The 14,769-nt window shown below is 38.7% G+C and overlaps 1 protein-coding gene across 1 annotated transcript in view; it reads right to left on the reverse strand.

The window, feature by feature from the left end:
* The window catches only part of col28a1a (collagen, type XXVIII, alpha 1a), a 120,433-nt gene that overhangs the window by 47,084 nt on the left and 58,580 nt on the right, over window positions 1-14,769 (reverse strand). Inside the window, exon 21 of the mRNA XM_047383882.1 lies at window positions 12,253-12,321. Coding sequence (XP_047239838.1) covers window positions 12,253-12,321 — 69 coding nt within the window. The remainder of the gene's footprint in view (window positions 1-12,252; window positions 12,322-14,769) is intronic.

A 14,769-nucleotide genomic window follows, 5' to 3' on the forward strand; every position in this document is an offset into this window, starting at 1 on the left:
AGAGGAAGCTGATTTCAGCCGCTTGTATCCGGGATCTTGATCTTTTGGTCATGACCCAAAGTTCATGGCCATAGGTGAGGGTAGGAACGTAGACCGACCGGTCTAAATATTAAGATGTTTTCTTTCAATTCCTGCATTTGTGGGAAAAGCGTGTCACATGCACTTTAAAACAATAACCTACAGTAATGGTAAAGCAAGTAATGATCCTAAAGAAATTAAAATAATTGAATGTTTTACCAAGTCTATACTCAAATAATATTGATCTTCGAACTCTTTTCTGAGGAACAGAAAAAGTCCTAGAGTTAACAGCAGTTATAAGTATGCCTAATGGCAAAGGCCCAGGACCTGATGGCTTCCGTGCAGAATTTAGTTCTGGCCATGCTGGCCCCCACCTTCCAACAGGTGGTCACAGAAACTCAGGAAACCTTGATACCTTCTCCAAACATGAAATGTCCTCATATGAATCTTATCCTCTGGCCGGATAGAAATACAACTCATCTAGCTACCATCTCATATAACTTAGTATAAATGCAAATCTTAAAATCATCTGCAGAACCTTGGCCACAAGGCTTAAAAACATAACCCTAAACTGACTGGGTTTATAAAAAATTGGTATGCAATAAATTTGCCCTGCGATAGACTGGCAACCTGTCCAGGGTGTACCCCGCCTCTCGCCCATAGACTGCTGGAGATAGGCACCAGCTTCCCCGCAACCCACTATGGAATAAGCGGTAAAAAATGACTGACTGACGGTATGCAATAAATAATACGAGAAGACTCATCAGTCTAATAGACTAACATACAAAATTAAAGCTGATTATTTGTTCCATTAGATGCAGAGAAGGTTTTTGACAACTTTCATAGGAAACTTATTTTTGTCACCTTATACAAATTTGGATTTGGACATACTTTTTTGTCATGAATCAAACTACCATATACTGTTGGTCACCCATTGCTTGTGTAAAAACAAATGACTGGATTTCTCAGCGCTTCAGTCTTGAGAGAGTCACCAGACAGGACAGTCCACTCTACCCCTCACTATTTGCTCTATTCATTTAACCATTGGTGGCTGCAATTTGTCAAAGCAAAACTAATTATAAAATTCAGACAACTAATATAATATAAAAAAAATGTTTGTATGCTGATGATATGTTGCTCTTTCTGGAAAATGCAAACCCCTCTAAATGAAACAATAACTCTAATAAATAAGTTCTTAACAATTTCAGATTGATCAATCTATTAATTGGAACAAATTAAAGGCCCTTCCTATCTTCTCTAATATTCATCTCTTTCCAACCATTCCAGACTGAATGAGCTGACACATATAATTTATACCCCATTACTCAAATTAATAAAAAACAACCTCACACAGTGGGGGACTCTCCCTTTGTCACTCATAGGAAGAGTGGCTGCAATTAAAATTATGGTTCTCCTTAAGATAATCTTCTCTATGACCCCAGAAAACCAACTGGGATCATTTGGTTCAAAAGCTTCCATTCTATCATTTCAAACGTTTCATTGGCATCTTAATCTCCAGGCAGAGGTTAAAAACTTTACAAAAAGCTAGAAGTGTGGGAGGATTGGAACTCCCAAATCTTTTTAAATATCATCCGGAACACCCATTTGGAACAAGCCAGACATCCTGCAAAATAAAAGTAACTTTTCAACATGGAACAGGAAAGGAATAAATCATTTAGAGGTCAAATTTGATGGAAAGATTTCATACCCCTTAATGTTTTTACAATAATTGTATGGGATTGATTCTTGACTCTTGATTGGCAATAAATTGTTATGATTTGGGGTTGTTTGGTTTTTGATTTCTGGGTTTTTGTTGGTCTTATTCACAGTTCAAGTTTTGAATTATGTTTCTGTTTATTTTCCTGGTCATGCTTTTGTTTTGTCGTCTTGTTCATGTTTTGTCTAGTGTGGTTTTCGGATCTGGTTATGCTTTTGCTTCATGTTTTTCTAGTTTGTGTTCAAGAGTCTCTGTTTTGCTCCAGCCACGTTTTGTTCTGTTAATTAGGTTTATTTGGTTCACCTGCTCCAAGTTAATCTGTCTCCTTGTTCCACCTGGTTTTAACTCCATATATACACACCTGTTCAGTTAGTCATCGCGGAAACATTTTTCTAAGATCATGTCTTGTTTTTTTGCTCATTTTTTGCCTGTCTCGTGTGATGGAAATTCTTGCAGTAAGCATTTCACAGTGTATGACCTTTTTTACTCCTCAGAATATCTGTGTTAGAGGAAGAAGCTGTAAAGCCATTATCAGAAGTTTGATGGTTCAGACCCATCTTTACGACAATGTCAGTTAGGGCAGTTATGTCTGTTCCTAGATAAGCTTGTCACTGTTGAACTCAAGAAGGGTTGGGGTCATAGAACATGGACTCTTTGCAGTTGAGATAACACTGTCTTGTTCTGGTATAAATACTGTGTGTAAATGTTGATTGGGGCTCTGTTCAACTGACTTGCTTGGTGACAGAGTCATTCAAACGCTGAATGCCTTTGAATAAAACTTATTAAGACAAAGTCCGGATTTTCTCTTGTTATGAGTCAACTTCTCTCCACTTTGATAATTAAATTCCACAACAATTTTAGCGTCACGAACCGGATCTAACGTGCCAGAGGAGACCGCAGGATGGGGACACGGACGCCTGGCCAGCCTGGAGACGTTGTCCTCAGTCCACTTCCATATTACGGTGGTGGAGTCCGGGTGTCCGCCGGTGACTTCTGGCTGATTAGATCCGAACAATTTGTTGTCAAATATATCTGGGTGAGAAGTTGCTCTGTATGATATAATGTATATTATTATTTTTATTACACATTAACCATCATCTCCTAACTAATTAATTAGGTTCCAGAGTTGCGAGAGGGAGGACATCAGCTGAGGGCCCGGTTACCCTGCAAAAGGAATGGCAGGTAGGTTCTCATTGGTAACAATGGGATAAAGCAAAACACAGGGTTTTGCGGGTGGTTTTTAGCAATTTTCTACACCTCATAAAGGAGAAAAGCCAGTGGGCAGACGTACCGCTGAACAGGTAAAAAAAAAAATGGTTCCGGAATCTTGTGGCATCAGGGGTGTCTCCTTCTTCATACTCTGATTTATAAAATAATGAAAGGAAAAAGTGGGGATGATTGTGTTAAATGTGCTTTAATTTGGAAGATAAGTTTGGTTTTTCACAGCGTGGAAGTTTGAGTGTAAATAAATTAAATAGTTTAAATAGTTTCAAGTAAAACAGTTGATGGAAAAATAAAAAAAACATAAGAAAAAGATTAAAAAGCACAGAGTGCATCAATTAAGGGGTTAAAGAGTTAAAACTTTCCTGAAGGAAGTTTCGTTTGTCTTAAATATTGCGATCAGTCGGAAAAGAAGGTAAAAGTGAAAAGGGACATTAGAGAGTCGAAAAGAAAGTTGTTTTAGAAAGGAGTATAGTTCATGTTGTGGAAGGAAGTGACAGGCAGGTGGACAACTGACTGACTGACTGACAATATTTCTTTGTGCAAAATCTGAACCTATACTAAACTTTTCTTTTGCCTCTCTCACACACAAATACACACATATATGGGATTTGAGTTCAACATCTGCGTTTTTGAGTCTGGATTTTAGAAACCTGCCCTTCTCCATGTCTACTCCACCAGAGACGCTTCTCCAGCACGGCCTGAAAGAGAGAGATCTGCCTTCCTGCATGTTGAAAATCGCAGTGTGACTTTCTACAAGAAACAAAAAACAAAACTCAGAAGAAGTCTGGACCCACTGAGATGGACAACGATCCATGCTGTTTGCAAGAGCCAGAAGAGCGATACACTGGATTTATATTGAAAGCATCTTATGCGGGCAGAAGAGAAACCGGAGCAAAGTTTCTTCTTTCTCCCTCCTGGAGAAGTTAAAGTGGACAAAGAATGATTGAATGTCTCACCAACAGACCTGGGAAGGGCCTGGTTGTTTTTTTGGACTGATAGAGGACTGTGTGCCTGACAGTCTGACTCTGGAGCGATTTAGAAACTGATGGGGGTAATGTACAAAAACACACACATTTGCATAAATCTTTTCCTATTTTCTGCAATGAAGAACGCTTATTAACCGCTGCTCATGTGACACGCTTGCTTGACGTGGACAGATATAGAGGTTTAAAATATTATTTTAGGGTTAGAAAAGTATCTTTAAAAGGGTGATAACTTAACTCATTTGATACTTTCCAGTTAATTCTTTTAGAGAAGCAAGTTCTCTTTCATCGTGGAATATTCAGGGTCAATTATTCTAGTTATTAAAAGTTATTAAAAGCAGAGGAAGTTACAACATCTCTAAAACTCAGCAGTAACCAAGTGTTTCTATGTTATTCTCAGGACAGATCTCATGAAGGAGTATTTTTAAAACCCAGCGAATGCGTAAAACCTGATGGGTTTCTCCTTCAGGTATAATTTTCTGTTATCAGAGTTTGTATCCCATAAATCTAATGGGTAGAGACCTCATTAAAACAGGCTTAGTTTTACTGCAGATGGTCTTCATACAGTCTCTGACACAGTACTTACAGTTTGGTGCAGTTTTTTGTCCGCAAGTGTTAACTGACGCTTATGGAAAGTACAAATTCATTGTTTTTCACAGCAGCTGCTGGGATGAGGTTATATTAGGTTTTTTCTTCCATCTTCTGATTCATGCAGCGTGTTGATTTACACTGTACCTTATATCAGGTCCTGACAAAAAACTATGAAAGGCTTGGTTCTGCAGGTTCTTTTTTCACCCTTTGGAGAAGGAAAGGACACCTGATCAGTTCTGTGTTGCACAGAAATATTAAAACACTTGTTGTTTTCTAAGATATCACCAGCTAAAACTTTTAAAACTTTTGAGAGTAATTGGTTTTGTTAAACACATTTTCCTTGATAAAACAAACCTTTAAAATGAGAATGAAAAATGGGGTTATTTAGAAAGAATCTGATTGGACAGTGGTACCACACAAAAATTAAACTAATCTCATGTTTCCTAAAAGACTCTGCATGAAAAGGCCTTCAGAACCGTGGAGTTATTTTCCACCACAGTAACAAGTTTTTTTAAGCATGCTTTTTCTTTATTTTAAAACAGATCTGTTTTTTTGTTTTTGGCTTTTTAGCATAATGTTTGTCTGAAGCTTCTTATGAACTGTGTTAGGAGCAAATATGATCTGAGGTAAATTAGGAGCTGTGAACTAATCATTTTAAATCTGATTATTGTCCAAGCAGAAATAATATATTTAGCCAATCCTTCAATCTCTGCAGAAAGTTAACACCATTGTTCAATTCAGTAGTACTCAACTTGTGGTTCCTGGACTCCTGAAGCCCGTAAGCCATAGATTTTGGGTCCATAAAATTATAATATTTAATTAAAGGTAGACCGATTACTTATTAAAACAGATCTAAGCCAATGATGAGTTCCAGTCATTTGGTGGCTTTGAAATGCAAGAATACTCAAAATTTCTACTTTGGGGAACACAGATTGGGGTTGAAGAGTTTAGTTTTGGAACCAAGGTTAGGATTTTTATAACGGAATCAAGACAAGTAAAATCCTTCATTTTAGGAAAAGAAAAGAAATAAAGGCCCTCTTAACAGTAAGAGGATGGTCGACTCAAATTCAAGTCTCCGTGTTTGATTTCTTAGGGTTTAAAGATTAAAGGAATACATATGAGTACAAAGGTACACAAGGTGATTTCAGATTACTAAGAGATAAAATATTAGAACATTTATCAGCATTTGGATTGTAAAAGAGGGGTTCTAGTAATAAGTTTTCCCCAACTCTCAAAATTTAAATAGCCAAATTAAAGAAAATGATGTTTGTTCTTTTTGAAACACTATGTGGGAAAAAGTCCAGTTTGGAGACAAGCTTCTTATCTTAATTTCTGATTACGTCAAACACTGCAGTTTTGTTTAGTTTGGGTAAAAATGTCAATGCTGACTTTTCTAATTTCCCCTCGGGGATCAATAAAGTATCTTTGAATTTGAATTGAATTGAATTAAAATACTTCTTTGCATTTAACCTGAAATTCTGCAATGCAGCTGTGATCAAATTGAGTCAAACAAAAAGAGAATTATAACTCTCAGGATTGTAGTTATTATTAAAGAGTTACAATACAAAGAATTAGCAAAAGGTTTCAGCATCAGTAAATTTGGATTCATTTAAGAGAAAACTGTTGCTGTGCTTCTAAATACTTTGAGATATTTTGGACTATGTGCACTCATTTTTTAAAAAAGGATCCTGAAGATTATCATAACAACATTGATCAATTATAGCATTAAAAGATATGGCTGAGAAAACATATTCTGAAAAGAGATTGTTAAAAATTTCTTTGAATTCTTGAAGCTTCAAATTTGGCCATTTGTCTGTCTTTGATGTTTTGTCTTTGTTTTGTTGGAATGAATGTTTGTTTATATGTTGCATGAAACAATAATCCACGTTTAGAATAATGTTTCTAAATCCCAGATTGATTAAAACTTTGAGTTTTCAGGAGAGCTAAGAAGCAGCTTGTTTCTGAGGTAGGTGCATGTTAATAGCTTTGCAGTTTAAGTTACACTAATGTGGGATGGGAGGAAGAAACTGTGGTTCCGCCCATAGGCTGTCAATCAAAGGTTAGTTCTGCCTGACTCCGCCCACCTACCAGGTTGGTTCATGCCTTTGTTGTCATGGTAACGCTCAGCACCTCCCTTCCTGAGTTTTAACACTGTTTAAGAGACAATAGAATCAAAATGCTTGTAGTGATTGTTGCCTTAAAAACATTTTTTTTTTTTTTTTGTATAATGATTAAGGATGTAGGATGACTTTTAGATTTATGTGTTTTATTATTAAAAGGTTAATGAAATAGTTTAAACTAGTTTGAAGAATTAGTATCGCATGCAGAATCATTGGTGATTTATTAGATTGAAAGTTTCCCTGGTACCATTAAAACTAGCTGACAGTTCAAGATATGCAAAAGTAAGGAATATATATTTTTGATAAAGAATCTGAGTCATGACTTTATACTTGGTGGGAATTATTTATTAAATTCAAATTTGTAGGGTTTATGCATCTGAATTACATTAGATGTCCATTAATCTAATACTCATCTTTGTACAAGACAAATCAGAATGATATGTGACTAATTTCTAAGTGAGACATTGATGAACTGAATAACTAAAGTTTGTGTTTGGTTGTTGATGGAACTGAATTGCAGTTAAAAACATCTGGATTTTCTTTATGTTGCTTTCGTTAAATTCATAGTGACACATAGTTATGTCAGAATTCATTTCTTTGGTTCTATGTAATGTGATCTTGGTTACTAAACATTTTTGTTCAGACTTTTTGCCGAATTGTCGCATGGGTTGGACCCTGCGCCAGAAGAGGGGAATGTCAGAATAAAGTAACATGGGGTTCCAAAGGTTTTAGCACCCATGGAAAAAGGGTAGCTCAGACCTCCAGTGAGGACTTAGTGACAATGCGAGAGAGACGTTGTACTTTGTTTATATAAATGGTGCATAGCTCCCTAAGACCACATTCTGAAAACCTCTCTGAAAGAGATGGTGTTGATTCTTTTGTGAAATTTTATACCTCCACAGATTAGACCATTTTTGAAATTCTTTTTGGGTATTCTGAAACTATGAAATATTGACCTGTAATCAGACCTTCCACAAACATCATGTCACATTTTTGATAAAGAATATTTAGCTGATGGTCACTGCTAGTATATCTGGTGAAGTCAGAAGATCAATTCTTTTGATTTTGTTGGATGTTTTGATGAAGTTCATGTAGTTAAGCACTTAGGTTTGAGAATGGGACTTTGAATTGAAAATTAGCCAAGTGTTGTGAAGGCCCTGTTCTCACTTATATGAGATTGAGACAAAGGACAGGCAAATCTCAGTCCTTTTGAAGTGCTGTGTGGCAGGTCTCCTAATTTGGACATGGGAATATTGCCAGGAACATTTTCTTCCACATCTTTGTGTGAAGATAGGATGTTGTTTTACTGTCAAAACCTGTCCACTGTGTTTTCTCAAGTTTCACAGATGGTGAAGTCTGCATTACCAGAAACAGCCACTTCCACCCTCCAGTCCTTTATTCCTGGCGACTGGATTCTGCTCAGAGAATCTAGGAGAAAACACAGGAAGTCCAGGCGCTGGAATGGCCCATATCAGATCCTACTAGACACCCAGGAAAGCTGCAGGAAAGCTCTAGCTCCTCCAGCTTCAACTGGCTTCCAGGACAAGTCATCTTTCAACTGGATCATCCACGGCTGAAAGGTGTGAGGACAGCGGACCACCACAAGACAAAGAACTGTAAGCTGATCACTGGCGAGTGATTGAAGAGGTGGTTGAAGAACACTGTTCTTACAAGGGCACAATAATCCCTTGGGCAGTGCAACGTTATTTCAGAATCTACTTAAGGCCATCGCATTGCCTGAAAGTTAGAAATCATAAGGTCATTTGCCTCACTGCACACACACCACAGTGAGAGATTCTTTCCTCCCACTTTGACAGCGAGACTGACTCTGAGGAGGATATCTCGGATGCTTTTATCTAACTTTTATGTTTATTGCTTGATATTTATCATTATGGTATTATTACAAATTTGAATGTGTTCATTTCCACCATTGTTTAGTTGGACTATGGAAGCCTAACTTCCAGCAGGTTAGAGTTCCTGTTTCTAAATATATTTCTAGAGGAGCTTCCTACGACCACCCACCTGTACCAGACTGGTGACAGGGCAGCTTGAAGCGCAGAAGCCATTCAGGAGAGACAGCAGGATTTTTTGTTTTTGTTTTTAAGTTGTGTTTATAATTTGTTTTCTTTGGAAAAAACTGTTTGCTTTCAGTACCAGAAGAAAGGACATTCCATTTCAAGGTCACGATGCAGCTATATGGAAGATGGTTTGTTCTGATGCTAATGATTGGTATTGCAAGTATTTTTGTAACTCTTGTGTTCATTTTGGGAAAGGTACAGCAAAGACAATGTGTGGTTAATCTGACTAATAATACTCATCAGCGGATTCGAAGAGAGATTAATCACTTTTCTGACTACTATGATCATGCTGATAATGTTTGGTGGCAACTGATGCATCAAAACTGTGAGGAATTATACTGTAAGAAAAAGCAGAAATGTTAGTAAATTTTCTAGTGAGACTAATTTAACGTGTGCTTCTACAGGAACTCTTCATAGATTTCGGGGTATTAGAAATCCGATTAAAGATCCAGATATTTGTATTGCTCAGGAGGAAAGCACACCTTATTTCCTTGGAAAGACGGAGGGTTGTAAAACTATTATACCAGTTTCATGTGCCTCGACCCACATTAATACATCTAGACCTTGTCCTGTCAGAACTGATCCTTATACTATTTCAGAATCTTTGGCTCCAGATCCTTTTGCGTTAACTCTTAATCTTACAGCCTTACCGAATGGAAGTCAATTGTATGGCATGGCAGGTAAATTAACCAGGGTTCTTGTTACTTTTCCTAGTAGAGATGGGTTCTCGTGTCCTAAGAACATGGTTTGGATGTGTGGAAACAGATCATATCTGTATCTGCCTGCTAATTGGTCTGGAGTATGTTATCTAGCTCATTTACTACCTACAGTCACGACTTATGATTCAATCAGCCCATTATCAGAGAGGAAGACAATGCTCAAACGGCAAAAGAGAGCTAGGATCCCACATTGGAAAGGGATTTTGGGTACAATTTTTCCTAATTATGGTGCTGCTAACGCCGCCCATAGGATTAATGAGTTGTCAGTTGAGTTAGAAAATCTTACTGCTTTATCTGAGGAAGGTTTCACTGTTCTAACTATGGAGCAGCAGGCTATAAGAACTATGAGTTTGCAAACTAGAATGGCTTTGGATTATCTGTTGGCTGAGAGGGGTGATGGTTTTGAAGAATTTTCCTTTAGTTGTGATTATCTTGTAATCAGAAGAAGGGAGTGTGATGGAAATTCTTGCAGTAAGCATTTCACAGTGAATGACCTTTTTTACTCCTCAGAATATCTGTGTCAGAGGAAGAAGCTGTAAAGCCATTATCAGAAGTTTGATGGTTCAGACCCATCTTTACGACAATGTCAGTTAGGGCAGTTATGTCTGTTCCTAGATAAGCTTGTCACTGTTGAACTCAAGAAGGGTTGGGGTCATAGAACATGGACTCTTTGCAGTTGAGATAACACTGTCTTGTTCTGGTATAAATACTGTGTGTAAATGTTGATTGGGGCTCTGTTCAACTGACTTGCTTGGTGACAGAGTCATTCAAACGCTGAATGCCTTTGAATAAAACTTATAAAGACAAAGTCCGGATTTTCTCTTGTTATGAGTCAACTTCTACCCACTTTGATAAGAAAATTCCACAACACTCGCCTGCCCGTTTGTTGTTTTGTTCCTGCCTCCCGATGAGTGTGAATTTTTGTCATTAAACCTTTGCACTTACCATCACGCTGCCTGCTCGTCTGCATTCTGGGGTCCTAAATCTCGCAAGCTATGACAATAAATTATTTGAATATCACCAACTAAAATGTGTTATCCAGTCCATATTCAACATTAAACAAATTAACATAGAACTTCCTCTAGTAATAACTAGCCTCTTTAAATTTCAGCCTGCAAAGTTACTCTCCAAAACCTATGAAAAACCTTTTGAATTAGATTTACCAGTCTCACATCCTATCAGTAAATGGGATGCAGATTTATCAACTGGTACAGATATTAACTAGTCAGTCTGTCAGTCAGTCATTTTCTTTGCTGCTTCTTCCATAGTGGGTCTGAGGGAAGTCGGTGCCTATCTCCAGCAGTCTATGGGAGAGAGGTGGTGTATACCCTGGACAGGTCTCCTGTCCATCGCAGGGCAACACAGACACACATATACGAGATCCTGGATACAAGCAGTTGAAATGAGCTTCCTCCGCAGGTTGGCTAGGCACTCCCTTAGAGACAGGGGGAGGAGCTCAGCCATCCGGGAGAAGCTCGGAGTAGAGTCGCTGCTCCTCCACATCGAGACAAGTCATTTGAGGTGGCTCGGGCATCTGTTTCTGATGCCTCCTGGATGCCTCCACCAGTATCTGTTCCAGGCAAGTCCCACTGGGAGGAGGCCCAGGGGACGGCCCAGGAAATGTTGGAGGGACTATGTCTGTTGGCTGGCCTGGGAATGCCTTGCCATTCCCACAGAGGAACTGGAGGAGGTTTCTGGGGAGGGAGATATCTGGGCGTCTCTGCTTAGTCTGCTGACCCGGTAAAGGATAAGTGGAAGATGATGATGAGTAGGAGTACGAGTTCGGGTAATATGCGCACGTGAAGAGGTTGCATTATGGACAGGCTGAAGGTGATTAAGGCTCAACTGTGAAACACCAAGATAAAGAGCATAGCAATAGTCAAATCTGGAGCTAAGAAAATCCTTAATGGCATTCTCTACTCAGGATGATTAGAAAACTTAACTTTGCCAAAAGATACAGTGTTATTGATTCTTGTTTGGTGCCCTTTTATACTTTTACTGGATTTATTTATTGGAATAAACATACTTTATCACTTCATTTAACAAACAGGTGCCTCAGTAGAAGCATAAACAACTATTGGTGTGGGACCTCTCCCATTCCTAGACCAAGATTTGTTGCATGTCAGCCAATGTGACTGCCACTTTGGCACAAACAGTAAGAGTTCAGTGAGGTTGAGTGCCACCAGGCTAATCATGCTCTTCACTCCCAATTTCTGCAGACAGTCTCTGATTTACCCCGTTCTGTGAGGGCAGGCGTTGCTATCTTTTAAGTCCCTAAGAGTGGCATTGTGGGATTGCCACTTGTTGCAGAATCTCATCTCGAGCTCTCTGTGCATTGTTTCCAATGATGACGACTCTTGCATCATACTGCCTCCACAGAGGATTTGGCAATATTTTCTTAGGTGCAAGCAAAACAATGAGTACTGCTGATCAACCCACACATCCATTTTCTTTTCAAATGTGGCAGCATTAAAGGTGAAACAAACAGGCTTTCCAAAGATAAAGTTTTTGCTGCTAAGACGTATTGTTACAATGAATAAACGAAATTGGCCAAAGACAAGTTCCCTTACTTTGTGTGCTAAGTTTAGATCTAAAATGAGCATTAAAGGTCAGCACTTATACTCATGACCAATAACAATTAAGTTTGTGTAATGGTTTGTATATTATTTGTATTATGTTATTAACCTTTACAGTATCACATTTTTATTTATTGGTTGAACTTTGCTCATATTTACCCTTTCAAAAACTCTTTTAATACCATGACATACATATGTATGTTGCTGGTTTTATTGGCTCCTTTACCTTGGTTCCTGGATAGCCTCGCCCAGGAGGTCCAGGTAGGCCGATCATTCCTTGGCTGCCAGGCTCTCCCTGAGTCAGTGAAACATCAAACAGAAAAGCTTTTGTCAAGAACGTTCAAGTGCAACCGTTTTAAACCAATAGAAAAAGATAAAATAAGAAATGATATGATTGCCTGTCCTTTCTTAAAATATTAATACTCTGAGTACACCCTTTACATTTGCAAAATAATAAATAAATAAATATGAATTAAACATTGCTGCTTTTCCTAGTCATCAAATTTTAGATCTTGTGTTGAAGGAAATATCAAGTGTATGAGACACTGTAATAGGACCCATTAGTTCAGTGAGTGGGGGCTGCAGGGCCTTCTTGTGTTCAACAAAATGGCACAACAAATTAATTTAATAAAAATGTCCAACATGCAAGAGAAAACACAGGAGAAATATTGTTGGAGATAGTTGTGCAACAGAGGAGGGCAAAAATAGATTTAGAAAAGAAGCTGAATGTCTGGCGTTGTTACTATGTATAAAGAATCCAATGATAAAAGTACAGCACAACTGGCTGCTGCTGGAAGGTAGAAAGTCATAGTCAAAAACTGAGACATTGTTTTTTTAATATGTCAATTGACTGAAGTGGTCGGCGGATCGATCCAAAATACTGATAATATTGATACCAAGTCGGTATAAATATCACATTGATACTAGCATGGTAAGATCAATACTTTAGTTTCAGATTATCTTCTATACATCCGGCAAATTACTTGACGAGAATTTTGAAGGATTCTTGACAAATTCCTTAACAGAGTACAGCTGAGCGCAGCTTCTCTCTGTTTGTGGAAACGACACCAGTCTTTCTGCTGCTCACTGCCCCTACCCTTCCAACTCCGCCGACGGTGCGCACCGACAGCCGCCAGGGATAGCGGAGAGAAAGAGAAGCGGTTTGCTGATTATTCACTGCAGCTGATAAGGACACTCTCACATGTGATGTGTGCAGGAAAATCATTCGCCACTGTGGGAACACCACCAATTGACAGAAACATAAAAACTGTCTGTGGTAGAGGCTTTCCAGGCAAAAATCCAGGTAATCTATAATATCTATATATATATAAATTAAATAATCTTCACTGAGAGCAAAGTGTACTGGAGTCAAATTCCCTGTTTGTCTGTTCAAACTTGGCAATAAAGCGGATTCTGATTCTGAATACTCACAATTCCCCAACTCAGTTTCTTGTTTAGTTTTTCCCGGTGAGTGAAAGAATCCTATTTGCGGAAGGAGGAAATTTTGAGGAATTTGGAGATATCGTGAAAGACTATAGGTTGGCCTTCAGAAAGTTCTGGAAAACCGTCTGGCACCTTACAGACAGGAAATCAGGGACTAGGGTGGGCATTTCAGTCTTTAAGAAAGGAGACTCTAGAATGTGTTCCAGCTATCGAGGGATCAAACTTCTCAGCCTCCGAGGAAAAGATTACTCTAGGGTGTTGGAAAGGAGGCAAAGACTGACAATCAGTAGTAGGCTCCAGATATATAGACTGAGGCAGATATTTATGTTTGGGAAACAGCTGAGAGGCTCTTGTGAGTTTGGTTCTTCAATCTACATGTCTACGTGTGTCCCCCAGAGCCTTTTGTGGGTTGTGCTGAGAGAGTGTGGGATGATTTTATGGGCTAGCCATTCTCTGGCACAAAGTTGAACTTGTTCTCAGTATGGATCTGACTGGGTTTGAGAACCTCAGTGTCAGACATTTGCTTGTTGGAGATGATGTGGAATCATCTACACCAGGCTCAAAACAATTCAGACTCCTTTCATTTGTCATTTCACGATGGTGGAATCATCTACCAAGCGCTACCAGAATAAAGGGGAACCCTGTTTGTCATCTTGTAAGTCTTGAAGCTCTTCAGAGAAAATGTACCACCTTCCCTAGCTCCTCTACCTTTTACTGTGCTTCCCTCTGTGCCTGCATGCTATTTCTACACTGTTAGCCTGCCACCTCGGACATAACCTGGCTAGTGGTCTTCCTTCTAAGTAACATATTGTTAGGTTTGATTTTAACCAGATTGTTACATCTTCCATTTCCAAGTCACTTAGGAAAACACAGTCTGCCAAATCCATAAACATAAACACAAGATTGCTTGAGCTTTAGGTGGGTGGCAAAATTGATGGTTCCAGTAATGTTGGCAAGTTTTCCAGGTCCTGAAAAAGAGAAGCAGCCCTAAACCACAACAATACCACCACTAAGCTTGAATGTCAGTATGATGTACTTTTTCTAAAATGCTGCATTAGTTTTTCTCCAGATGTAACGGGGGGGCGCACCTTCTGAAACCTTCCACTTTGATCTTGCCAATCCAAATGGTGATTAGTGAACAACAAGCAGGTGGTTGGTTGTTAACAGGCTGCGGTTTTAGGGAAAGTTAATAATATCCGGTTAAACTGGGGAAAACTTGACAGGGTAGGGCAGAACAGAAACAGAAGCTAGAAAATTTTATAGCCCTTAGGTAGAAAAAACTGTAACCAAATAAAAAATA

The sequence above is a fragment of the Girardinichthys multiradiatus genome, chromosome 13 (assembly GCF_021462225.1).
Source record: "Girardinichthys multiradiatus isolate DD_20200921_A chromosome 13, DD_fGirMul_XY1, whole genome shotgun sequence".
NCBI lineage: Eukaryota > Metazoa > Chordata > Actinopteri > Cyprinodontiformes > Goodeidae > Girardinichthys > Girardinichthys multiradiatus.